Genomic DNA, 25,417 nt, shown 5'->3' with positions numbered 1-25,417 from the left:
TTTCCATAAAGCCCTGTGGGGAACTTAAATGAGGGAAGAGTTAGCAAGTTCATCTACATGGTTCTCTCTCAACTCATAGGAAGCCTGTGGGATCCGAACATCACTGCTTGTAAGAAGAATGAAGAGACGGTAGAAGTGAACTTCACAACCACTCCCCTGGGAAACAGATACATGGTTCTTATCCAACACAGCTCCATCATCGGGTTTTCTCAGGTGTTTGAGGTACTTTTTCTCTTCATCCCCTTCACCTCGCCCTCCAGCTTTCCTTAGTGCGTTGAAGGAAAATGGGGACAGTGTTGTCCAAACGTGCTGGGCTACTTTGATGAACTCAACAGATAAAAACAAGTCCCCGTGGGCATCCTGAGAGATGTCACTGTGAACCTCAAACCACAGAAAGAAGGAAGTCTCCGAAGCAGGAAATGAGCCCTTCTTTACACACGGTCTAGTGAAAGGAGTCCTTTTGGGAAGCAAAGCTGCTTTGCTGGAAGCCTGGAATCTACCCACTCCTGTGCCTCATAATTTTTGGGTGGCGGAGGTTGACACAGGGTTTCACTCTGTCGCCCAGGCTGGAATGCAGTGGCACAATCACAGCTTACTGCAGCCTCCACCTCCCGGGCTCAAGTGATCCTCCCACCTCAGCCTCCCCAGGTAGCTGGGACTACAGGCACGTGCCACCATGCTGAGCTAATTTTTTCATTTTTAGTAGAGACGGTTTCGCCATGTTGCCCAGGCTGGTCTCAAACTCCTGGGCTCAAGCCAACTGCCTGCCTCGGCCTCCCAAAGTGTTGGGAATACAGGGGTGAGCCAGTGCGCCTGGCACCTCATAATTCTTGATTCTGTCTCTCTTAGCCACACCAGAAGAAACAAAAGCGAGCTTCAGTGGTGATTCCAGTGACTGGGGAAAGTGAAGGTGCTATGGTGCAGGTAAAGTTCAGTGAGCTGCTCTGGGGAGGGGAGGGACATAGAAGACTGTTCCATCATTCATCGCTTTTAAGGATGAGTTCTCTCTTGTTAAATGCACTTCTGCCAGCAGACACGTTAAGTGGCGTTCATGGGGGCTCTTTCGCTGCAGCCCCCACAGTGCTGAGGTCAGGAGGCCGACGTGGCAGTTGTGGTCCCTTTTGCTTTGTTTGCTGCTGACCTTCCAAAGCACTTTTTGTTTTCATTTTCTGTCACAGACACTCAGGGATAGCAGTACCATTTTACTTCCACAAGCTTTTAACTGCAAGATGAAGCTGCAAAGGGTTTGAAATGGGAAGGTTTGAGTTCCAGGCAGCGTATGAACTCTGGAGAGGGGCTGCCAGTCCTCTCTGGGCCGCAGCAGACCCAGCTGGAACACAGGAAGTTGGAGCAGTAGGTGCTCCTTCATCTCTCAGTAGGTCTCTTTCAACTCTAGTTTTTGAGGTGGGGACACAGGAGGTCCATTGGGACACAGCTACTCTCCGAAGAGTAAGGAGCTTCCATGCTTCATTCCCTGGAATAAAAAGTGCTCAAACACACCAGATGGGGCAGGCACCAGCCAGGATATGATGGCTACTACCCTTTTCTGGAGAACCACAGACTTCCCTTACTACAGGGACTTGCATGTCCTAAAGCACTGGCTGAAGGAAGCCAAGAGGATCACTGCTGCTCCTTTTTTCTAGAGGAAATGTTTGTCTACGTGGTAAGATATGACCTAGCCCTTTTAGATAAGCGAACTGGTATGTCAGTGACGTGTACAAAGTTTAGGTTCAGACCCCGGGAGTCGGGCATGTGGGTCTTGGGTCACTGGTTTTGACTTTAGGGCTTTGTTATAGATGTGTGACCAAGGGGAAAATGTGCATGACAACACTAGAGGTAGGGGTGAAGCCAGAAAGAAGGGAAGTTTTGGCGGAAGCAGGAGTCATGGTGAGATTTTGCTCTGATGCATGGTGTGAACTTTCTGAGCCTCTTGTTTTTCCTCAGCTGACTCCGTATTTTCCTACTTGTGGCAGCGACTGCATCCGACATAAAGGAACGGTTGTGCTCTGCCCACAAACAGGCATCCCTTTCGCTTTGGATAACAGTAAGTGCCCGGTCACTTCAACCAGATGATCCAAGTGGCTCAGGACACACAGTCACTGCCCCCCGCTCAGTATGTGGAAGGGTTGTGTGTATGTGGGCAGTGCAAGGGGTCGCTGCCTGTGTACACTGAACTGGGGCGCAGAGAAAGCCAACAGTGCTGTCCCAGAGAACCTAGAATCTGAGTAAGAACAGGCTTTATTTGTAAAACCACTCATGACTCTTTATAAAGCAGGATACACAGAAGGGAAAAAAATACACAGTGCAAAATGGATGTTCTGAGTGCCACAAGGATCTGCTGAAAAAAGCCAAAGGTGTAAGACGACTGGGTATATATGAGAATGAATATTTCACGTATTCTGATTCTCTTACCAGTCTCAGTGGCCCAGGATGAGCTTTTGGTGTGGTCACACGGCCAACATTTGGATAACAAATGAGGAATAATGGTATCGCCTCACTGGTGCCTGAGAACAGCATGTTCCAGAAGATGTCTCTGGAGTTAGAGATGTGTTCGCTTTTTCATTACAGATGGAGAAATACAATGTTTACACAACAGTCCAGGGGTGGGGTCAAAAGTTGGAAGGTGTCATTAGACGCAGCCAAATGAAGTGAAGACAACCCAGGTGCCTGGCAGTCCTGACTTGTGCATGGGTGAAGGCTTACAGATTCCTGGGCACTCTGTGCCTGAGCTTACCTGATGTGCTTGTGAGGCAGGTGGCACTATCCTCCATGTATGTCAGTCTAACAAGACGGCCGGTAAAAATGTCATCTATATGTGCTATGTATGTAAGTAGTTGTACCCAGAATAACATTAATTCCTTAAAGAACCAAAAAAACTGGACAGAAACCCTAGTTCCTACTGTGAAAATGCCGGTGCAAATCAGGAGAAAGAAGCCAGAGATTTTAAGGACTGTTCTTAACTTCCTGGGTCCCATATCCCTTTTGAGAATCTAATGCAACACCTGCACACTCTAGGGAAAAAGGTATGATTTGGCAGACTCTCTAAAGAGCTTCTGACTGATGGTTTTAAAGGGATCTAAATCTCTACAAAGTGGCTGGGCGCAGTGACACATGCCTGTAATCCCAGCTACTCAAGAGGCTGAGGCAGCACTGCTTGAACCTGGGAGGCGGAGGCTGCAGTGAACCGAGATTGCGCCACTGCACTCCAGCCTAGGTGACAGAGCGAGATTCTGTCTCAAAACTAAAAAATAATAAAAAATAAATAAACCTCTATAAAGTATACAAAGTCTTAGTTTTTAAATTAAGAGATAAGTGTGGATTTGTTTTCCAAAGGTGAATAAGCTTTGTTTTCTCCAGACAAAAGCAAGCCAGGAGGCTGGCTGCCTCTCCTCCTGCCGTCTCTGCTGGTGGCCACATGGATGCTGGTGGCAGGGATCTATCTAATGTGGAGGCACGGTAAGGGTTATAATTCTTTAAAGACATCCTAGTAAGGAAATAACATTTTGAATTTTTTTTTAAAGAAGATTCCTCTGGAGGCAATCACATGTTGGCGTTTCCCAGAGTTAGATGGCATTTATGTAATACCTTCAAGTGCTCCTATAGAGACTGATATGAGCATGACTGGATTACACATGCCAGGTGAAAGCAGGGTCAGGACTTCCAGATCTTCTGACTGTCCCATTTTTATTTTTGCCATTGAGCCATCTACCAGTACTGAAATGGGCAAAAGATGGCTGATAACAAATTACACTTTACCTGTGATGGTTACTCTATGCTAGTTTCTGTTTTTTAAAAACAGTTCTTATGAGGTGTAAGAAAAGTTTTCGCTTGGATTTGTACACAGTTGACCCTTGAACAACACAGGTTTGGACTGCGCAGAGCCACTTACACCTGGATTTTTTCAATACATATATTGGAAAATTTTTTGGAGATTTGTATCACTTTGAAAAAACTTAGATGAAACTCAGATGAACTTTTCAATTAAAATATTTAAAAAATGAAGAAAAAGGTATGTCATAAATGCAGAAAATGTTTACAGATACTAGTCTACTTTATCATTTGCTACCATACCAATAGTTAACTATTTTAACTATTAAAAGTTAAAAATTTATCAAAACTTAAACACACACATACCAACTGTACATGGCACCATTCACAGTTGAGAGAAACGTGAGCATAAAGATGTGGTATTAAATCATAACTGCATACAATTAACTGCAGTGCGTACTGTCCTGCTGTTAATAATTTCTTAGCCACCTCCTGTTGCTACTGTGGTGAGCTCAAGGGTTGCAAGTAAGTATCCACTTAAAACACCCTGTGATGCTAACCATCTCCAAACGAGCAGTTCCTCTCTCCAGTAAATTACTTATCACAGTAAAAAGTATCTCCAGTGGTTCTCTTGTATTTTTCGTGTTTAGCGCAATATCGTAAACCTTTAATAACACCTTAGGACCCATACGAAGTGCTACTAGTAATGCTGGCAGTGCTCCCAAGAAGCAGTGTCATGAAAAAAAGAAAAAAAAAAAGCCAAATTGCTTGATATGTACCATAAATTGAGGGTCTGCAGCTGTGATTGTTCACCATTTCAAGATAAATGAATCCAGCATAAGGACCATAGTCAAAAAAGAAAAAAATTCATGAAGCCATCACCACAGCTACACCAGCAGGCATGAAAACCTTGCACATTTTGCAGAATACCTTTTAATCTTGTATTGAAAATGTAGCTTTTATGTGGGTGCAGGATTGCTGTAAGAAAGGCATATCTGTAGACTCCAATATGATTTGAGAAAAAGCAAAGTCATTATATGACAACTTAAAGCAAAAGGAAGGTGAAGCATCTAAAGCTGGGGAATTTAATGCCAGTAAAGGGTGGTTTGATAATTTTTAAAAGTGGTTTGGCTTAAAAACTGTCAAGATAACAGGAGAAGCAGCTTCTGCTGACCAAGAGGCAGCAGGTGAGTTCCCAGATGCCATTAAGAAAATCACTAAGGAGAAAGGATACCTGCCTGAACAGGTTTTCGGTGCAGATGAAAGTGTCCTCTTCTGGGAAGAAAAATGCTACAAAGGACATTGATTAGTAAGGAAGAGAAGCATGCATCAGCATTTAAGGCAGGAAGGAACAGGCTAACTGGACTGCTTTGTGCAAATGCAGTTGGGTTTATGATCAGGACTGGCCTTATCTATAAAGCTGCTAACCCCCTGGCCTTGAAGGGAAAAGATAAACACCAGCTGCCAATCCTTTGGTTGTACAATAAGAAGGCCTGGACATAGAGAAAACTTTTTTCTGGATTGGTTCCATTGATGCTTTGTCCCTGAAGTCAGAAGTACCTTCCCAGGAAGGGACTGCCTTTTAAAGTTCTTTTGATATTGGACAATGCCCCCAGCCACCCAGAGCCCCATGAGTTCAACACTAAAGTCCTCAGAGTGGTCTCCTTGCCTCCAAACACATCATAATTTGGCCTCTAGACTGGGAGGCCATAAGGACCTTCAAGGCTCATTACACACAGTACTTTATGGAAAGGACTTTCAACACTATGGATGAGAACCCCAACAGAGAGAACAACATGGAAGTCTGGAAGAATTACATCACTGAAGATGCCATCATTGTGACAGAACAAGCCATGAAAGCCATCAAGCCTGAAACAATAAATTCCTGCAGGAGAAAACTGTCCAGATGACGTGCATGACTTCGCAGGATTTACAACACAGCCAATCAAGGAACGAGATTGTATATGTGGCAAAAAAGGTGGAGGGTGAAGGGTTTCAAGATATGGATCTTGGAGAAATTCAAGAGCTAACAGATAACCACACTAGAGGAACAAAGAAGACAACCTGCTGGAGACAAGTGCTTCCCCATCAGTGTGAGGTGATGATGAAGACGACACAGAAGAAGCAGCGCCAGAAAACAAATTGACATTAAACAATCTGGCAGGTTTCTGATTAGTCAAGGCTGCTTTTCACTTCTTTTATAACACAGACCCTTCTATGATACAAGCATTAAACCTAAAGCAAGCGGTGGAGGAAGGATTGGTACCATATACAAATATTTTTAGAAAAATGAAAAAGCAAAAAAGCCAGAAATTATGATGTATTTCTGTAAAGTTACACTGAGGTGCCCACCTCTCCTGCCTCCTCTTCCACCTCTTCTGCCTCTGCCACCCCTAAGTCAGCAAGACTAACCCCTTCCTCCTCTTCCTCATCAGCCTACTCAACAAGAAGATGACAAGGATAAAGACCTTTCTGATGGTCCACTTCCATTTAATGGATTAGTAAATATCTTTTCTCCTCCTTATGATTTTCTTACTTACATTTTTTTCTCTAGCTTACTTTATTATAATACAGCACATAATACACATAACATGCAAAATATGTGTTAATTGGCTGTTTATGTTATTGGTAAGGCTTCCAGTCAACAGTAGGCTATTAGAAGTTAAGTTGTGGGAAAATCAAAGGTTATAGGAGATTTTCAACTGCATGCAGGGCTGGTGCCCCTCCCCACTGTGTTGTTCAAGGGTCAGCTGTACTCTCTAAGGGCTTTGCTAACTTCAAAACATGGAGTATTTGAATACAGAAACCAGAGCGTTTACATACTCAGCTCGAGGCGAGCTATTAAAAAAACTCCTCTTCTCCATATGTAGAAAAGGAAATACAAATGCATCCTTTGAGTCATTTGTGATGTTGTAAGTAAAATGAGATTAACTCCATGTTCTAAGCTAAGAAAGCCACAGGGGCACTTGGACCTCAGGAATACTTACATTTAGGGATGCTGTCTGACCTGTATTCGTTACAGTAGTTTCAAACATGGTTTCTGTTTTACAGCACCGTATAGGGCAGAATTCCAGGTAAGTTCCAGGGGCTGAAAAGGGGTGCCACTTAACTTTGGGAACTATAAAGAAACTCTACCACCTGCAGGCAGAAGACAGTACAAGCAACTACCTAACTGACCCAACTCAAAATGTGAAGTGCAGAGGTCAAGTGTCCCTGTTCATATACAGCACTAAAAGTACTGAGGTAACAATCACACACCTCAAACAAAGTATTTTTTTTTTTTTTTTTGAGACAGGGTCTCACTCTGTTGCCCAGGCTGGAGTGGAATGGCATGATCTTGGCTCACTGCAACCTCCGCCTCCTGAGCTCAAGTGAACCTCCCACCTTAGCCGCCTGAGTAGCTGGGACCAGAGATGCATGCCATCAAGCCCAGCTAATATTTGTACTTTTTGTAGAGACGGGGTTTCGCCATGTTGCCCTGGCTGGTCTGGAACTCCTGGACTCAAGTGATCCACCAGCCTTGGCCTCCCATAGTGCTGGGATTACTGGTCTAAGCCACCACACCTGGCCAACAAAGTATCTTAAACCTAAAGTTTCTATGAATTTATCTGAAAAGAGAAGGCTTGGTTGAAAGGATTGTTTTAGTGAGAGGGACTTAGAAAATACTGCTTTTAAAATAAGGTTTAAAAAGTTAAGGTTTAAGGCAGGGCGCAGTGGCTCACGCCTGTAATCCCAGCACTCTGGGAGGCCCAGGCGGGCGGATCACGAGGTCAGGAGATCAAGACCATCCTGGCTAACAGAGTGAAACCCCGTCTCTACTAAAAGTACAAAAAATGAGCCGGGCGTGGTGGTGGGCACCTGTAGTCCCAGCTACTCGGGAGGCTGAGGCAGGAGAATGGCATGAACCCAGGAGGCGGAGGTTGTAGTGAGCCGAGGTCGCGCCACTGCACTCCAGCCTGGGCAACAGAGTGAGACTATGTCTCCAAAAAAAAAAAAAAGTTAAGGTTTAAGCATCAGTGTGTTTCAGGTGATATGTTCGAAAGGAACATCAGGATGTTTTTCCTTGCTGTCACTAACAAGGCCCTTGGTGCTCAGCTGACATTCTCTAGCAAGGGATCATTTGTCAGGGATTGTTTACAAAGTGAAAGCCTGCTGTTTGCTGTTCACAGATAACAAATGCTTTTCTCCCCTCACAGAAAGGATCAAGACTTCCTTTTCTACCACCACACTACTGCCCCCCATTAAGGTTCTTGTGGTTTACCCATCTGAAATATGTTTCCATCACACAATTTGTTACTTCACTGAATTTCTTCAAAACCATTGCAGAAGTGAGGTCATCCTTGAAAAGTGGCAGAAAAAGAAAATAGCAGAGATAGGTCCAGTGCAGTGGCTTGCCACTCAAAAGAAGGCAGCAGACAAAGTCGTCTTCCTTCTTTCCAATGATGTCAACAGTGTGTGCGATGGTACCTGTGGCAAGAGCGAGAGCAGTCCCAGTGAGAACTCTCAAGACCTCTTCCCCCTTGCCTTTAACCTTTTCTGCAGTGATCTAAGAAGCCAGATTCATCTGCACAAATACGTGGTGGTCTACTTTAGAGAGACTGATACCAAAGACGATTATAATGCTCTCAGTGTCTGCCCCAAGTACTACCTCATGAAGGATGCCACAGCTTTCTGTGCAGAACTTCTCCACGTCAAGCAGCAGGTGTCAGCAGGAAAAAGATCACAAGCCTGCCACGATGGCTGCTGCTCCTTGTAGCCCAACCATGAGAAGCAAGAGACCTTAAAGGCTTCCTATCCCACCAATTACAGGGAAAAAACGTGTGATGATCCTGAAGCTTACTATGCAGCCTACAAAGAGCCTTAGTAATTAAAACATTTTATACCAATAAAATTTTCAAATATTGCTAACTAATGTAGCATTAACTAAAGAACTGAAACTACATTTACAACTTCAAAGCTGTTTTATACACAGAAATCAATTACAGTTTTAACTGAAAACTATAACCATTTTGATAATGTAACAATAAAGTATCTTCAGCCAAACATCTAGTCTTCCACAGTCCATGCACTGCAGTGTACCCAGAACTGTTTAGCTAATATTCTATGTTTAATTAATGAATACTAACTCTAAGAACCCCTCACTGATTCACTCAATAGCATCTTAGGTGGAAAACCTTCTATTACATGCAAAAAATCATTGTTTTTAAGATAACAAAAGTAGGGAATAAACAAGCTGAACCCACCTTTACTGGACCAAATGATCTATTATATGTGTAATCACTTGTATGATTTGGTATTTGCATAACACCTTCCCTCTACAAACTAGATTCATATCTTGATTCTTGTACAGGTGCCTTTTAACATGAACACCAAAATACCCACAAACTTGTCTACTTTTGCCTAAAGTTACCTATTAGAGGTCACTGTCAGAGTTCTCAGTTTCTTAGTTACTATTTAACTTTTCATGTTCAGAATGAAAATAATTCTTACGTTGAAAGCCCTCTTGAAGCAACCTTTTTATAAATGAGTTATTATAATGGTTTACTTAAATAAAAAACAGGGGTGGGTGCAGTGGGTCATGCCTCCAATCCCAGCAATTTGGCAAGGCCAAGGCAAAAGGATCACTCAAGACCAGGCTGGGTCACAAAGCGAGACCTCCATCTCTACAAAAGATATAAAAAATTAGCTGAGTGTGATGGTGTGAGCCTGTGGTCCCAGCTACTAGGGAGGCTGAGATGGGAGGACCACTTGAGCCCTGGAGGTCAAGGGTGCAGTAAATGGTGATTGTGCCACTGCACTCCATCCTGGGTGAGAGCCACACCCTGTCTAAAACAAACGAAAAAACCCCCACAGAATGACAGAACATAAAAGATGCGCATTTTGTCTTCCAACTTTTTACTCTTCTAAAAGCATCTTTTTAAAATTTTTTTATTTTTTATTTTTATTTCTTTTTGAGACAGTCTCGCTCTGTTACCCAGGCTGGAGTGCAGTGGCGCAACCTCAGCTCACTACAACCTCTGCCTTCCGGGTTCACGCCATTCTCCTGCCTCAGCCTCCTGAGTAGCTGGGACCACAGGCACCCACCACCACACCTGACTAACTTTTTGTATTTTTAGTAGAGACAGGGTTTCACCCTGTTAGCCAGGATGGTCTTGATCTCCTGGCCTCGTGATCCACCCGCCTCAGCCTCCCCAAGTGCAGGGATTACAGGCGTGAGCCACCGCGCCTGGCCTAAAAGCATCTTTTTCTTAATTCAGAGGTTACATTGTATTATTAGCATAAATGTTTTTTTCTGGGAATGCTTATTTCACACAGCACAATACTGAATCTTCTCTGGAATGTGGATCAATTTCAGATGGATGACTATTAAAATGTGTATATTTGCAGATTATCCTTAAAGGGCCACCTCATGCCTTCTAATTTATGTCTTATGGATAAAAAAATCAAAATGAAGCATAAAATAAAAACTGTGTCCAGCTTTACAAGTGGACACTTAGTAATGGCTGAGGCAATATGTTTAATGTAGCAAATTTCACTTATTTGTCATGATCAGTTTTCACAGTGCTTGTAAGTGCTGGTAATAGAAGATGGACATGGTTTAGGTCAAAACTTGGACCAGAAACAAACTTCCTTTGAAACAGCTCTACCAGTTGTAAGAGCAATACGCTGTTAGGTGAAGAACTATTTAACAGAAATACATTATGTTTTTGCAAACAGGCAGCTGATCCAAAATTGTGTTGAAACACCTCAGAAACATAAATGACATCAATATTCTATAAATTAATGTTGTTAACAGATTTTAAAAATAAAACATACAATTTTCAATTGAAGGCCACACATCCCACTTGGTACTGGCAAGTTTAAATTATTTTTAATACTGGTGGACTCTTCATTTGTAACCTACTGAGCAGTTACAAGAGGGTACTCCCATTGATACAAAATGCTCAGGTACTGGCATTTCTCCACATCCCAGAGTTCTTTCTATATTCCATTCTGATTTCCATCCCTTATTTGTTCCCTGCTTTTGTCCTTCCCCGGTCTCACCCCCATCTCTAGCCATGGTTAAGTGAGATGGCGGAAGCAGGTGCCTAGGAGCAAGCAGCAGGAAGCAGCATTTTCCCACTCCTCCCAGAGCTGCTCTGGGCTCCCAGACTGTGTTCCTGCCTCTGGACAATGCCTTATCTTCCTCCTGGCCTCAGAGGGCTTCACCAGAGCCTTGACCACCAGTGGTAATAGCTGCATTATTTAGATTTTGCTTCAGGATGCTCAGAGGTTAAGGTTAACTGATCATACTGAACATCATGAACTCCAAAAGCTTTCACTTAATCCTTCAGGTAAAGGAAAACTGGGGCTTGATGACTAAGTTGGTAGTATTAATAACTACATCAGTCACCATACCTGTACAACACAAGAACTCTAAATTATACCCAAATTATTTCTATTTGGCTTTAGGAAGAAAACAAGATTTCCTTTTCAGCATTTGTTCTGTTTTGGTCAAATAAAAATTGTTTTCTTTCTTCCTCTAAGCTCACCCTATGGCATGTCAGGTAACAAAAGCCAGTCTGCCCAGCCTTCCATCTTTACCTTTGGAAATCGAGACCTGAATGGGTCCCATTCTTTTTCTGTAATCCAACAGAAAATGAAAAAACAAAAAACAACCAAAACTTTTTCCCCCTATTTGGGATTCTAAGAGGACACATGAGTCACATCATAAGTGCATTTAACTCAGACAACTTTAGATCCTAATGAAATACTAGACAAGAGAGAAAATGGCATGAGTGGACAGTTCTCCCTCGTCACACACTATCCCTCATGGTTGCATGAGGCTGCCTGCTGATGAGATTCAACAAGCCAACTTAAATGAAGGGCTTCACCACATGAGAACCTTCAATAGCAACGTTTACATCACTGGGGAGTTTATGAGACCCTGAGAGAGGGCAAGAGAGTTTACAACTGAAGAGAAAGTTCCTATTTATTCTCAAATGCCCTGACTAAACTGCTCAAAAGCAGTTTATAATTTCAAACCAATGTCATGTCCTCAACATAAAGTTCAAATTCATTTACTGTCCATGACACTTAAGCATCTAGGTCAACAAATTACAATACATATCTTCTGTAAGAGTCTTTTATACCAAGAAGCTTGTTTTTGGTCTTCGGCAGTGACATTTCCTTCCCGTTCACCACACAAACGCAGCCCGCTCTCGTAACATGCGGACGCCAAAGCGCTGCCACTCTCGCTGATAAATCCACAGTTCCTGTGTTGTATCCAAACAAGCCAACACTGCCCCTCCTTTCCATGCAATCAGCCGGGGGTCCATGTCCTAGAGAAGGGATGAAGACATTTCAGCCTAATCACGTAAGACATATACTCAATCATTTACTTGAATATGGGGCCAAGAAAAATCCCTGCTGAGTCAATACCTAGTAAGCCAGGCTTTCACCCTGTATTAAAGACAGCAGGACAGCCAGGCGCAGTGGCTCACGCCTGTAACCCCAGCACTTTGGGAGGCCGAGGTGGGCAGATCCCGAGGTCAGGAGATCAAGACCATCCTGGCTAACACGGTGAAACGCTGCCTCTACTAAAAATACAAAAAATTAGCCAGGCATGGTGGCGGGCACCTGTAGTCCCAGCTACTCAGGAGGCTGAGGCAGGAGAATGGCGTGAACCCGGGAGGCAGAGGTTGCAGTGAGCCAAGATCGCGCCACTGCACTCCAGCCTGGGTGACAGAGCGAGACTCTGCCTCAAAAAAAAAAAAAAAAAAAAAAAAGACAGTAGGACTTTATGAACTACAGGCACTTCTCTGTTTCAATAGCCAAGAAAACTTTTAAATTTTTATAACTAAAGATGCTACTATTTACTACTATTGCACAAATACCCTGTTTACCCCATACACAGGAACATATATAAATAAATGACTTACTTATTTCGAAGTTTGAGTGGAATAAACAGATCCCCACAATCCCTCCCTCAGGATTAAAAAGTAATAGGAACATTTCCAGGAATTGTGAGATTTAATAAAACACACAAAACCTATTTCTAAATTCCTGGGTTTATCTTTCTTTTCAAGATAGTTCAAACCAAAAAGATCCTTAAAGATCATCTGGTCCAGGGACCAGAAGTAGATCCTTAATATAAAAAAGAGATTAAAATGGAGCTGTTCTGGCTGGCAGGGCTTGAGAGCAGTTGGTCCTCCCCTTGCCCCACCTGGTCCTTTAACAAAGGTGGAATTCAGTCATGCTAGTTTGGCGGGCACGGCAGGGGAAAGCAGCAGAAATCCAGTACCTTAGGCCAGAGCACCTTCCACCACATCTATGGCTTGCTGAAATTAACTTTTCCACTTGCCCTAAGCCCTCAAGAACTCCTCAGACACAAGCCCATGCCTCCCAGGATTTCATCTGTCCACATACAAGGCTGGTTTCATTTGCATACAGTCCAACTTGCACAATGAAACAACCTACCTTAGGCCTTGTGATCACATCCACATTTTCGATAATTCGCCTGAAGGATGGTGGCATTTTGTTGAGAATTCTGTGCTGCAGAAATTCTTGAGCTTTATGAAACATCAAACCACCTCCCACCACTAGGATGGAGCTATACATCTTCTTTTTGGTGTCATCAGATGCTGAAAAGACAGTTGACATCCTCCATGCTTTTTTCTCCACATCCATAATTCTAGGCCAAGCTACCAACACCTCTTGCTTGCGCAAGTCCAACAGCCTTCTCAAAGATTTCCCTCCAGCCCACCCTCCACACTGCAGCCAGGGGAACCCTACAAAACACAAATGTAGGCATGCTGCCACGCCACTGCAATCCTACTTGCAGGATTAGGATCAAAATCTTTAAAGGAGGCCGAGCGTGGTGGCTCACGCCTGTAATCCCAGCACTTTGGGAGGCCAAGGTGGGAGGATCAAGAGGTCAGGAGTTCGAAACCAGCCTGGCCAACATAATGAAACCTTGTATCTACTAAAAATACAAAAATTAGCCGGGCATGGTAGCGTGCGCCTGTAGTCCCAGCTACTCGGGAGGCTGAGGCAGGAGAATCACTTCAACCCAGGAGGCAGAGGTTGTGGTGAGCCAAGATCACGCTACTGCACTCCAGCCTGGGCAATGGAGTGAGACTCTGAAAAATAAATAAATAAAATCTTTAAAGGGACCCACAAGATCCACTACGGGTGGTCTTCACCTGCTTCTCTAGCCTCATCCTCACGCCCTGCTTCCCAGCCACACTGGTCTTCACAGGCTTCTTCCTCTACCCCATCTGTGACTGCTAACTGACCCCTTTCATCCTTTACGTCTTTCTCAAGGTCCGCCTTCCTCAAGGAAGCTTTCCCTGCCTCCCACCTTCCATACCATCCCCTAGTGAGTAAAGATTCTATGTGAAATTCCTCAAATTATTACACAAACGTGAAATTACCACTGGCAGGTGCTAAAAAGTTGAGCTAAAGGGTACTGACTGCTCAGTAGTAGCCGGCCAGTGGTAATTTCACATTTGTGTAATAATCTGACTTATTTTGGCCTCTTCCACTGGGCTATAAACCCATCCTACTTCGTTAATGTATTCCCAACACCTGGCAATGCAAGCCAAGTAGGCGCTTAATCGTTTTTCAATGAATATGTTATACTGCACAAGTATATCCTAGACTGAACCAATTTATTTAACCGCTATCTTGTTTCACTGGTATCTCCCGGTCTCCCCAGATGTGCTTACAACAGCAGTCTATGCTATGAAGGATGGCTTTATCCAGGCCCAGGGCTTTCCCTTCAAAGAGCGAGATGGCAGTCTTCCTGGACATCAGTGCAGTGAGGGCCTCCTCGGAATCGTTGCCGGCCATCAGGCCATCTCCCTGTGAGGACCCCAAATCTACCTCCTGGGAATGGAGTCTTTCTGGAAGATCAGAGGACTGACCACGAAGATCCCCTTCAAATCCAATAGGTTTGGATGCAGACTTTCGGTCAGCAGTAGCTTTTGCAGACTTTAAATCAAAAGGACAATCAAGTAGGTGGTATTACTACAGCAGAACACTATTGATGTTGTCTAGCTAGATCCCTCCTCACCCTACTACTATAAAACAAAAGCCACACAGCAATACAACAACTGCCCAGCACCCATTCCCAGGTAACTTAGGAATGAAAGACGGTGCACAGATGAAGATGCTTTGACCATTCCAAAGCAGGGTAGCTGCTGGTAGGCAGGGTAGCTCTCAGAACCTTATCATCACTGGTTAGATATTAAAAGTGAAATACCAGTGCAGACAGACTTTCTTCCCAGGGCCCTGAGTTTTTAAATGGAGTATTCCAGTGGGATTCATGGGCCATGACTGTTAAGGAATTCTTACTTTCAGATCCTATGAGTCCACCTCATGCTTGCCTCTGGGGAGGAACAAAGACTAGAAAATCTAGTCTCCATCATGAGCTAGTACTGTTTCATTAGCAGACAAGACCTTCAATTTGTGCCCCTGTACCAGACATCGTATTATGGGGATCCGCTTTCAACAAAGGAATTCAGCACTTTGGCTATGCCACGCATCTTTCACAAAATTAAGCAACAGGTGAGATTTTAATGAAAATACTACTGAAAAAAATATTCAGAAGTAGATAATGTAAGTAAATGATACACACCAAAAGGAAAGTGTCATTAACTTTTAAATGTATGGACTAGCATTCAGAAAATTAATGTTTGCTGAATAGAGGAATATGTCTTCCAGATTTTAAACTCAGACTTCAGTTCATCTACAATTCTAAAAGCCGTATCAGTGTTGTTATGCTGGAAGATAGAACTGATTAAAATGGCCTATTAACTCTGGACAAATTTCTCCTTCAGGGACAAAACTCTCTCTTCTACCAGAATTGCTACAGACCTGTTCTTGTTTGCTCTGTGTGGCCAGCAGGTAATGTTCATCGTGAGGATCCTCAGGATCGCCCTGAGATCTGTGCTGCAAAGTCGTCATTTTCTGTCCAACAATTCCAAAAGTTGCGGGGTAAAACAAAGCCATTGGAGCCTGTACATGGAAGGAAAAGAGTGATCACCAAAAGATACTGCCTCCTGAAAAAAACTAATCCACTAAATTCTGTTCTTCTAAAAACAAAACTGGTAGATCAGATTCCCTAAGTTAGACTGGGCAATGTTCTCTTTTGGGAGTGGCATTATTTCTCTGGTGTACCAAAGGCCAGAAAACTCACTCGTCATCCAACTAGATGGGTGATATGACACCATATGAGAGAAATCTCAAAGCAAATATCAAGTACCTCATAATCTACTTCATAATTTCCTAGTAAGAATGATACCTCTCTTTCTAATTAACACCTCATCATATAGGGGCTAAATAGAAAGATATTCTTCAGATCCATTCTAGTCTATACCAGTGGCTTAAATGTTGGTTTAGTGGATAATCTACAATCAGTTGACATTCTGATCTCAGAATGTTTCCACTAAGTGCATATTCTCAGTTTGATTGAACCTGGATAACTTTCTTTCTACCCATGGAAACAGATACCTATAAGTTACCTGCAGTTTTTCATCTCCTAATCGAAACTGGTAAAGCAGGGCAGGAGAATCAGGATGTCGAATCTGAAACTCATGGTCCTGAAGCCCAGAGATGTCCTGATTCCAGGAAAAGATGCTGTCAGTGAATCAGTAAGAATGCATGTAAACTCTTCGAATTATGCTTCAGCCTCACCATCATCTAAATATCACCTATAAAAAGGCCAGCCTACAGCTTTGTACCACTCTCACTATAATTTAATAGAATAGGAATTAAGCTGTACTTTGTTCCCCTATTTAACATTTCTGGAATTTCCACTGTATGCATTATTTGTTTTCTCTATTATCAATATACATTAGTACAACAATGACCCAAATCAATAAGCAAATTCCCTCAGTAACTGGGAAATTTACAGTATTTTTATGTGTCTCCAATTTTTTAAAATTTAGATTACCTGAAAAAAGTAAAAACAAGTCTCAAAAAAAGGATACCAATCCATATATAGCAATGATTAAACATTGTTTGCAATATTAAGAAAGTGCTTCAAATTATAACATTTAACAAAATGTCTGTACTTACATATTTACCTACTATCTTCCTTACACCTAAAGGTTTATCTTCATCTTTTATCAGGATGAGAGAGAGAAATTTGCTAAACTCGTTTCCTAAAAAAATCAAACTGTTTTCCAGAGCCTGAGACACACCCTCACGGCTCGGACTTCAGCAAAAAACTCTTACTCCTTTAGGGCTTTCACCTGCAGGCTTTATCTTGGGTTGAAAAAGGTAGTATAATGCTGTTACTTTATTTTATTTATTTATTTATTTTGAGACAGAGTCTCACTTTGTCGCCCAGGCTGGAGTGCAGTGGTGCGATCTTGGCTCACTGCAAGCTCCACCTCCCAGGTTCACGCCATTCTCCTGCCTCAGCCTCCCGAGTAGCTGGGACTACAGGCGCCCACCACCACGCCTGGCTAATTTTTTGTATTTTTGGTAGAGACGGGGTTTCACCGTGTTAGCCAGGATGGTGTTGATCTCCTGACCTCATGATCCACCCGCCTCGGCCTCCCAAAGTGCTGGGATTACAGGCATGAGCCACCGTGCCCAGACAATGCTGTTACATTTTTAAGTATCTTTTAAATCTCTTAAATTTTTCCTAGAAACAAAAATAATCAGCAATATTGATTCTGTTCCCACCTGATCTAAATGACAAAAAGTTTCTTTAAGGTGTTGCAGAAGAAGACAATCCATTTTATTTGTTAACTGGCATTCTCTGTAAGGGAACCCAGCTCGCTGCATTAGCCAGTAAAAACATCTTGACACATCAGATCCTCCATATGCCAGACAAAGCCTGAAGTTAAGAGAAAAGGGTAGATGGTTAATCTGTTGGTTAAGAAGGTACAAAAGGTGTTTGAAGAAATCCATTAACGGCCAGGCATGGTGGTTCCTGCCTGTAATCCCAGCACTTTGGGAGGCCGAGATGAGCAGATCACTTCAGGCCAGGAGTTCAAGACCAGCTGGCCAATATGGTAAAACCCTGTCTCTACTAAAAATACAAAAATTAGCCAGGCATGGTGGTGCACACCTGTAATCCCAGCTGCTCGGGAGGCTGAGGCACAAGAATTGCTTGAACTCGGGAGGCCGAGGTTGCAGTGAGCCAAGAGGTCACACCACTGCACTCCAGCCTGGGTGACAGAGTAAGATTCTATCTAAAAAAAAAAAAAAGAAACACAAAAAACAAACAAAAATGTCCATTAAACACAGTGATATATAGCAAGTTTCAAGAAATGTATGTTGAAAGGACAGAATCAATGGATGGGAGAAAAGGAACTTCAGCAAAAACCAGTGAGGAACACCTAAAGTAGTCATGATGTTTGCAAAATGTATCTGAGAAACCCAATACTCACTGTTAAATCCAGCTCACTTCCCAGTCAGTATGTGTTTATCATATGACAGTTGTTTGGTGGTCTACACTCACTAGCATATGAGGCAGCAATGACAATATAAGACAAACTTATGGGAGAACAGCTTAGAGAAAGCTGTCTACTAACAGAAGGTTTCTACAGTTTGGGAAGACAACTGCTGTATTATTTTATTGGTAGGAAACCTGGGTCCAGCATTTTCTCCACATTTTGAGAACAAGTGGCATTGGATAGTCTAACAACAGATGAGCCAAAATAACTCAAAATGGATTTTAGAATGTACTAGAACTTGGGGCGGGAGGCAGCAGATGACCCTTTCTCATGGACGATTTAAGCCCTCTTTTAAAGACTCAAAATACCTAATGTGGAGGACGGGAAGAATGAAAGCATCCTGAGGGGCAGCAAGAAGCCATCTCTGGAACACAAAATGCTTCAGAGAGCCCATACCTGCATTACCTGAGTGTGCTTACATATGTCAGGCTTGCCTGAAGAAGGACAAGCTGCAAATCTGGTCCTGATAGTTATTTTCTTTACCTGTCTATCATAAAGTTACTCACCCACAGAACACCACTATGACAAAAAATGCAGATATTCAAAACACTAGCCAGAGAATTCAGATTGAAAAAGTCGATTTTCTCCTACATGACTTGCCTAAATAAAGCTCTGCTGTAAGGGTGTGATTAGTAGCTCTATGCCAAACCACAGCTAAAGACATGAAGCTACTGTTTACGTTTCCTCTAGGGGAAAACGCATAAAACATACCAGGACTTTCAGGGGCTGCTGATGTAAATTCATATTAAGAAGTTCCAATGGGAAGGGTAAAATGATTCGTTTTAGCCTTGCTAGAATTTGCACTTCCATAATCTTGCTGGTTTACCATGCAGACTTTTGAATTTACGGTTATCTTATAATTTTTAACCTGTGATTTCTTATTATTTAGGTTGAACAGATTATGAGGGAAAAGGGAACAGGGAATACCACCTTCCAAGTTCCTTACCGAGTATTCCGATGAGACACCCCATCCTCCACACAGCATACGCTTGTCTTCTGGTCCCCAACGTCTACAATACACGTGCTGCTTAAGCCACTTCCATAGGTGGCACACACAGACTCCTGATGGACCACGATCCCTGGGGAAAAAAAAAAAGGCAGAGTAGTCATTAGCTGTAGCGCAGTGAAGATGCCAAAACAGATAATCAACTGAAGTGGGGAGCCTAGGGACCTCTGGGCAGCGCATCTGAGGAACACTGATCCTTTCAGAATAAGCATTTAAATAAGTCAGTAGGCCGGGCACGGTGGCTCACGCCTGTAATCCCAGCACTTTAGGAGGCCAAGGTGGGAGGATCACGAGTTCAGGAGATCGAGACCATCCTGGCTAACACAGTGAAACCCCGTCTCTACTAAAAAATACAAAAAATTAGCCGGGCGTGGTGGCGGGTGCCTGTAGTCCCAGCTAATCGGGAGGCTGAGGCAGGAGAATGGCATGAACCCGGGAGGCAAAGCTTGCAGTGAGCTGAGATAGCGCCACTGCACTCCAGCCTGGGCAACAGAGAGAGACTCCGTCTCAAATAAATAAATAAATAAGTCAGTCAGTAAATAAGATTAACTCTGTCATTAAAGAAAGAAAATTCCATTTAAAATAGGTTTCACTGAGATATCAGACATACCTGAAAAACCCATCTTCATTAGTATCATATTCACTAGTTCCTTCACATGCTGCTTATTATAGATATCAGGAATTAACAAGATACATCTATAATACTAAAAAGAAGAACAAAGATAAAAGGGTTAGCACTCAAGTCTAGTCAGGTCAAATTCACACTCCTTTTTAGAGAGACTTCCCTCCAAAGGAGTAGCAGCTACGGTTACACGCTCAGATTAAAGCTCAAATCTCTGTACTATTCTTTGGGTTTTATAAAGAAAAAAAAAAATGCTCAGGTGTTTTTTTTTTCCTTGAAATTATTAAAAACTTGTAAAATCAAAAATAAGACAACTGATGTGTCAATAAGGTCCAAAGAGAAGACAAAAATGAGCAAGCTTGCTGATTTCAGTAATAGAGACATCAAAGAAACAGAGAAAGAAAAAAAGCACTAGAAGGGAATTAAGTGAAGAAAAGACATCCTCGTGCCACCAAGATCCTCACCCTGAAGGTCAAGAATGTTTCAAGAAGGACACTATATTACAAACAACTCGGTAACATGTACTTTCATTGACCAAGAATCTTAAAAACAATCCAAATAACCGAGAATTTTAGCTCACCTTTAAATCTTTCAGTGGGATTTCCAAGTATTTTTGTATCGCATGAGACCATATTACTTCAATATCTGCCAGAACAGCTGTAAGAGAGCCCCCAGGGCCTGGGTGAATATTTAACTGACCTCTTCTGATAGGCCAGTGAATATTGTAACAGTCCAGTGGATTAACATACAAGGCCTAGAAAAGGAGGAGGGAGATGAGTACTTTGTTAAAGCTTTTCTCTCAAGGTTTTCTGGATTCATATCCAAAAATCTAACTAATGTTTGCTGAATGTGAGAAATGTTGAGAGTGAAGTAGGAGTCGGTGTGACTATCTGGTACTCAAAGTAGGGTTATAGAACACTAGGAAACAACTAGGACTGGGTGGCAACGTAAGTGAATTTTAGGAGGATCAGGTTCCCCTTCTTTCATTCTATTGTGAAGAAGTTTCTTACCTCTTCTCCTACTAAATACTCAGGGTGATGAGATGTGTTTGTCCACTTATTTCCCGAACAGTGATCTAAAATTGCAGGTCGCATCTGCTTATTGTAGGAGCGTGCCTGAAAAGAAAAACCATCAGAAAATTATCTCAATTTATCCAAGGCGGGGACAACATAAGGGTCTCCTTTTCTTCTCTCTCGCATACTAGACACATTGGCAAATTTTAATCACAAATATTTGGCAAAATATTGACTGGTTGCAAAAGGATTCTATTGCCCTTTTTACAATCTTGGGGTTTTTTTCCCCCAATTTTAACACCTAGGCTGTGATTCACAGCCAGTCCAAAATTAACACTAAACGCTGCTTAAAGCTGAATTCAAATTTACATGTAATACAGACTCCTGTCCATTCCTATCATATTGGTTTATCATATGAAACTGAAGAATGTAGTAAGAACAGTTTGCCACCAAGATCCTGGAATCACACCTTCTCAGGTAAAGTATAAACTTCCATCAACTTGCCTACCACCACCTTATAAAATATGTGGCTTGTCTAAGCATTTGTAACACTGACTCAGGTATTCTGTAAGTAGTTATGAGGGGTTTTCTTCCTTTTTAAGGAACTCCCATCTTGTATTTGCACAGTGATATAGGAAGAACATGTGAATGGTATTACGATACAAATAGTGGTGATAAAAGAATAAATCTGAAGAGTTGATCGAACCTGTTCAGGGGACACAGGAATGCGTCTTGTACCATTGGACATCTTTTTAGACCATATTGCTTGATCCACCATTTTAAGGCCATTTTGTCTTTGTTCATTACTTTCTGGTTTCTGGGGGAAAAAATGAAAGATGAGCTGTACAAAGGATTTAATGAGAAGAGAAAGCAATTCAAAAACTACTAATTTAATCCAATCTTTGGAAATGCTTCTTCATCAACAAGTAGCATTTCGTTAATCTTTATCACATGTACTACTCTTAAGAATTCCCTCCAGCCTGGGCAACATGGCAAAACACCATCTCTACAAAAAATACAAGAAATTAGCTGGGTGTGGTGGCACAGGCCTGTGGTCCCAGCTACTTGGGAGACTAAGGTGGAAGGATTGCTTGAGCCCAGGAGGAGGACGGTGCAATGAGCCAAGATCGCACCACTGCCCTCCAGCGTGAAGAACGGAGCAAGACACTGTCTCAAGAAAAGAAAAAAAGAATTCCCAGGGATCTTTTATTATAAATAAGTCAAAAGCAGGCCTCACTATAAAACAACTATATGTAAAATTTTCAAGTGATTTTTCATAAAATTTCTCACAGCCCTAATCAAAGCATACCTACTTCATGTTTACAAAATATTTCAGAGACTCTTCCATATAATTATATAATTCTTATGTCTACAATTTTGACAATGACACATTCCTTCATATGTTGATCAGCAAGGATTAAACTTATTGGTTAAGCCATAAACTTATTGGTTCTCGTTATTATAGTATAAAGAAAATGCCCATAAATATCTTTACAGAAATGTTTTCTTTTGATTTTTATTCCTTAAACGTACTCCCTGAAGTAGAATTATAAGATCCAAAGATAGACAATGAAGTGCAGACTCTTATATCAGCAAGTTATATTTGAACTTACAACTGGACTTACATAGAGTCTGCTAGTTACACTAAAAAATGGAACCCTAAGGCCTACTATCAGAATTAAAGAAACTTTACATTCCCAAAACTATCCTTGACTTAAAACTTCAAAGTAAAACGTGGATTATGATGTAATATATAGATTTATCATTGATCACAAAGAATTTTCCTGATAATTACCATCTGCAATATAGGATAAAATAGATGCTTACTGCAAGAAAATTTTTTTTTGCCTTGAAATTATGGTTAATCTAAGACCATAATAAGTGCTTATTGTAACAATCTAATTTGCTAATGGATTGAAAATAAGAGTTTGACTTATTGACTTAAACTGTAAGTATCTGAAAGAGATACTTACAGTTTAAATACAGCTTAATAAGTTTAAGCCTGTTAACAAGGACCTGAATGTATCACTTTAAGTGAGTGATGATTTTGTGTCTTCCATTATAGATCACCTTCATCAACACTCAATTCACCCTGAAAGACTTACTTTTGTTGTAACTAATTCTTTACATCTAAAGTCACTAGCTCTGATGAAAAATTAGTGATATTATTATTTTAAAACATAGCAAAGCTATGAAATTGTTTCTTTAAGATTCTGGTGTACTTGTGTCTAGGCCCTCCCAGGGAAACAACCTTAGGCTTTCTCTCCAGGTCATTTTTGACTTACATTTAGTCCCTCCCTTAGGAGCCAACTGTCCTTATATAGGGGCTGCCCTTGTTGTTTGTGTCTTCGGGCAATGACGTGAGGAATGCTGGCAGGAAGAGTGTCTGTGGCTCGACCAATCCTTAAAGTTGTTGAACCTGGATGTATGACAATGATGAAGTTGCTCTGGATTTGCTGCAGATATAAAACATAGATGTGTGATCTTTGTAAATAATATGCAGGTAACAAAGTTAAACAACATACATAAGCTAAACTAAGAAGCTGACTCAAAGGATCAAAATAATTCAATAAAGAGAGTTCTTTGAGAAGTATCCAATTACTGCTCTCTACTAAACACAAACTCTTGTTTATTATGTTCCCTTGACCTGAGTTATAGTACATAGCTCAACAAATATGTTTAAATAAATGAAACAAAAATTATCCACTACAAATTAACATACAGTTATTGAGCATTTATGTGACTGAAGAAATGTTGCTATAGAATCCGGGCCCAGGCTCTGAATTCACAGATCTGTCTGCAAATTTAGGCTGCCACTTCCTTGCTCTGAATGAAGCTCCTAACTCACAGTTACTGTGAGAATTAAATGAGTTATACATGTAACTCAGAGCTGGGCCACAGGAAACATTCGAGGAATGTTGGCTCTTATTATAGTAAAGCCTTTCAACGTGATCCACTGCCTTCACAAGAGGTCAGACTCTGTGGCTTACATGACCCTCATGATATGGCCCCTGCTAAGATCTCCAGTCCCCTTCCTTAACTCCAGACATCCTAACCTACTGGCTGGGCCTCCAACACTTCACATCCTCTGTTGGCATAAGTGTCTTCCACACTATTCTTCTTCCCTGAGATTCCCTCCTCCCTCTGGTTAGCTCCTAATCATGTTCAGGACTCTAAACAGATGTCACCTCACCTCCTTTGAAGAAACCCTCCCTGACTGTCGGGGATGGAGGAGGTACTTGCTTGAGTGCCCAATACTGCCCTCTGCACAAGCCCATTCCATGCCATGCTGATACCTGTTGTCCTATCTCCAAGTGTGACCTCTCCCCTCCTAATCACCCCCCCCGCCCCAGAGTGGGAGAATCCTAGAGGGAAGGATCTGGCAAGGCCCTTACAGACCATCCAGTCAGCCTTCTCAACTAGATAGATGGAGAAACCAGGCCCATGCAACAGTAATGGCCACTCTGGGCTTACGGTGTGCCAGGCACTGTCATACTAGTGATAGCTAACTAGTAGCTGCCCTACTAGTTAGGTATTATCCTTAACCCATCAAACTGTGAGGAAGCTGGATCAGAGATGTCCTACATGAAGTTCTGAGCAGTTTATGCCTCATTTCTTCTGTGAATTGTACACTGCCTGTGCCCGTTTTCCTACGTGAATGCCGTTTTAGTTACTGATCAGTAAGGTTTTGTGCACGTGTATACGTCTAAGGTCCTTCGCCAGGCATGCTACTGCAAATAATTTTTTCTGGTTAGTTTAGTTTGGTCTAATAGTGTTGTTTTTGATACACAAGCTCTTAATATACATTTAGACAAACGTCCACCATTTCCTTGCTTTTAAGCTTGAAATGACTTCCATTATCTGAGATTTCCTTAACAAAGGAAAAAGCCTGGACCCCAAACTATCCCTTCACAAGTACAGGCTGACGCTCCCAGTGAGCCAGCCTGGTCCTAAACTCTATCTGCCACCATTTAACACTCACGGCAACTTGCGAGGCGGCTGGTATCACCGCGGTCGTTTTATGGTCGGGGAAGCTGAGGCCAGAGCCCGGGCAAGAATGCACACAACCAGCCCGTGGGGCGTGCGGGAGATCGGAGCGGTGTCCCTGCGGGGGCTCCGCCTGGCTCCTGGCGCTCCGCGCTTCCCAGCCCTCGGCGTCCCGGCGCGCCACGACCCGGAAAGGAACGACCACTTCCGCACTCCCCACCAGGGGCTGGTGCCCGCAAGGGGGACTCGAAGCCTCCCGCCGCCTCCCGCCCCCTCCCTGGCAGCGGAGGACCCAAGCAAGGGCAAAGGGTTCCAACCCAGACCCGCCCCGAGCCGCACCTCTTGCAGCGACTCCGGCACCAGCGCGGGCACGATGGGCCGCTTCACGCCGCGCTGCTCCTTCTCCTTCTCGCCGCCCTTCTCCTTCCCGTTCTCCGTGTCACCCTTCTCAGCCTGGGTCATTGTGGCCGGCGACACCCACCAACCTCTCGCCTCAGCGCCGCAGCCACGACTGCCGGGACGGAAAGGCCACCGCGCAGGCGCACGGCCGGCTGCCCACAGTCAAGAT

The 25,417-nt window shown here is 42.7% G+C and overlaps 2 protein-coding genes across 6 annotated transcripts in view; one reads left to right on the top strand and one right to left on the bottom strand.

Annotated features, from left to right (window-relative positions):
• Nucleotides 1-9,016, top strand: part of IL17RB (interleukin 17 receptor B) — a 19,306-nt gene extending 10,290 nt beyond the window's left edge. For both annotated transcript variants that reach the window (XM_012498640.2, XM_003257199.4), the window contains 5 exons: nt 80-222; nt 850-924; nt 1,945-2,044; nt 3,358-3,456; nt 7,965-9,016. In XM_012498640.2, the coding sequence (XP_012354094.2) occupies nt 80-222; nt 850-924; nt 1,945-2,044; nt 3,358-3,456; nt 7,965-8,524 (977 nt within the window). In that variant the 3' untranslated portion in view covers nt 8,525-9,016. The remainder of the gene's footprint in view (nt 1-79; nt 223-849; nt 925-1,944; nt 2,045-3,357; nt 3,457-7,964) is intronic.
• ACTR8 (actin related protein 8) lies at nt 8,147-25,417 on the bottom strand. Of its 4 annotated transcripts, none has more exons than XM_030811591.1 (14): nt 25,189-25,417; nt 23,148-23,318; nt 21,569-21,679; nt 20,860-20,964; nt 20,430-20,603; nt 19,838-19,931; nt 19,168-19,300; nt 17,446-17,599; nt 16,275-16,370; nt 15,628-15,768; nt 14,478-14,742; nt 13,228-13,391; nt 11,901-12,089; nt 8,147-8,235 (listed from the first exon to the last, which is right to left on the bottom strand). In XM_030811591.1, the coding sequence occupies exons 1-13, from the start codon at nt 25,309-25,311 to the stop codon at nt 11,946-11,948; spliced, it is 1,875 nt and encodes a 624-aa protein (XP_030667451.1). In that variant the 5' UTR covers nt 25,312-25,417; the 3' UTR covers nt 8,147-8,235; nt 11,901-11,945. The 4 variants fall into 4 exon arrangements, with proteins under 4 accessions (XP_030667451.1, XP_030667454.1, XP_030667453.1 ...); XM_030811594.1 differs by having other exon boundaries at nt 23,148-23,281; nt 25,189-25,362; XM_030811593.1 differs by lacking the exon at nt 25,189-25,417 and adding an exon at nt 24,926-24,976.

The sequence above is a fragment of the Nomascus leucogenys genome, chromosome 4 (assembly GCF_006542625.1).
Source record: "Nomascus leucogenys isolate Asia chromosome 4, Asia_NLE_v1, whole genome shotgun sequence".
In the NCBI taxonomy this organism is placed as follows: domain Eukaryota; kingdom Metazoa; phylum Chordata; class Mammalia; order Primates; family Hylobatidae; genus Nomascus; species Nomascus leucogenys.
This window is presented reverse-complemented; position numbering and strand designations above follow the sequence as displayed.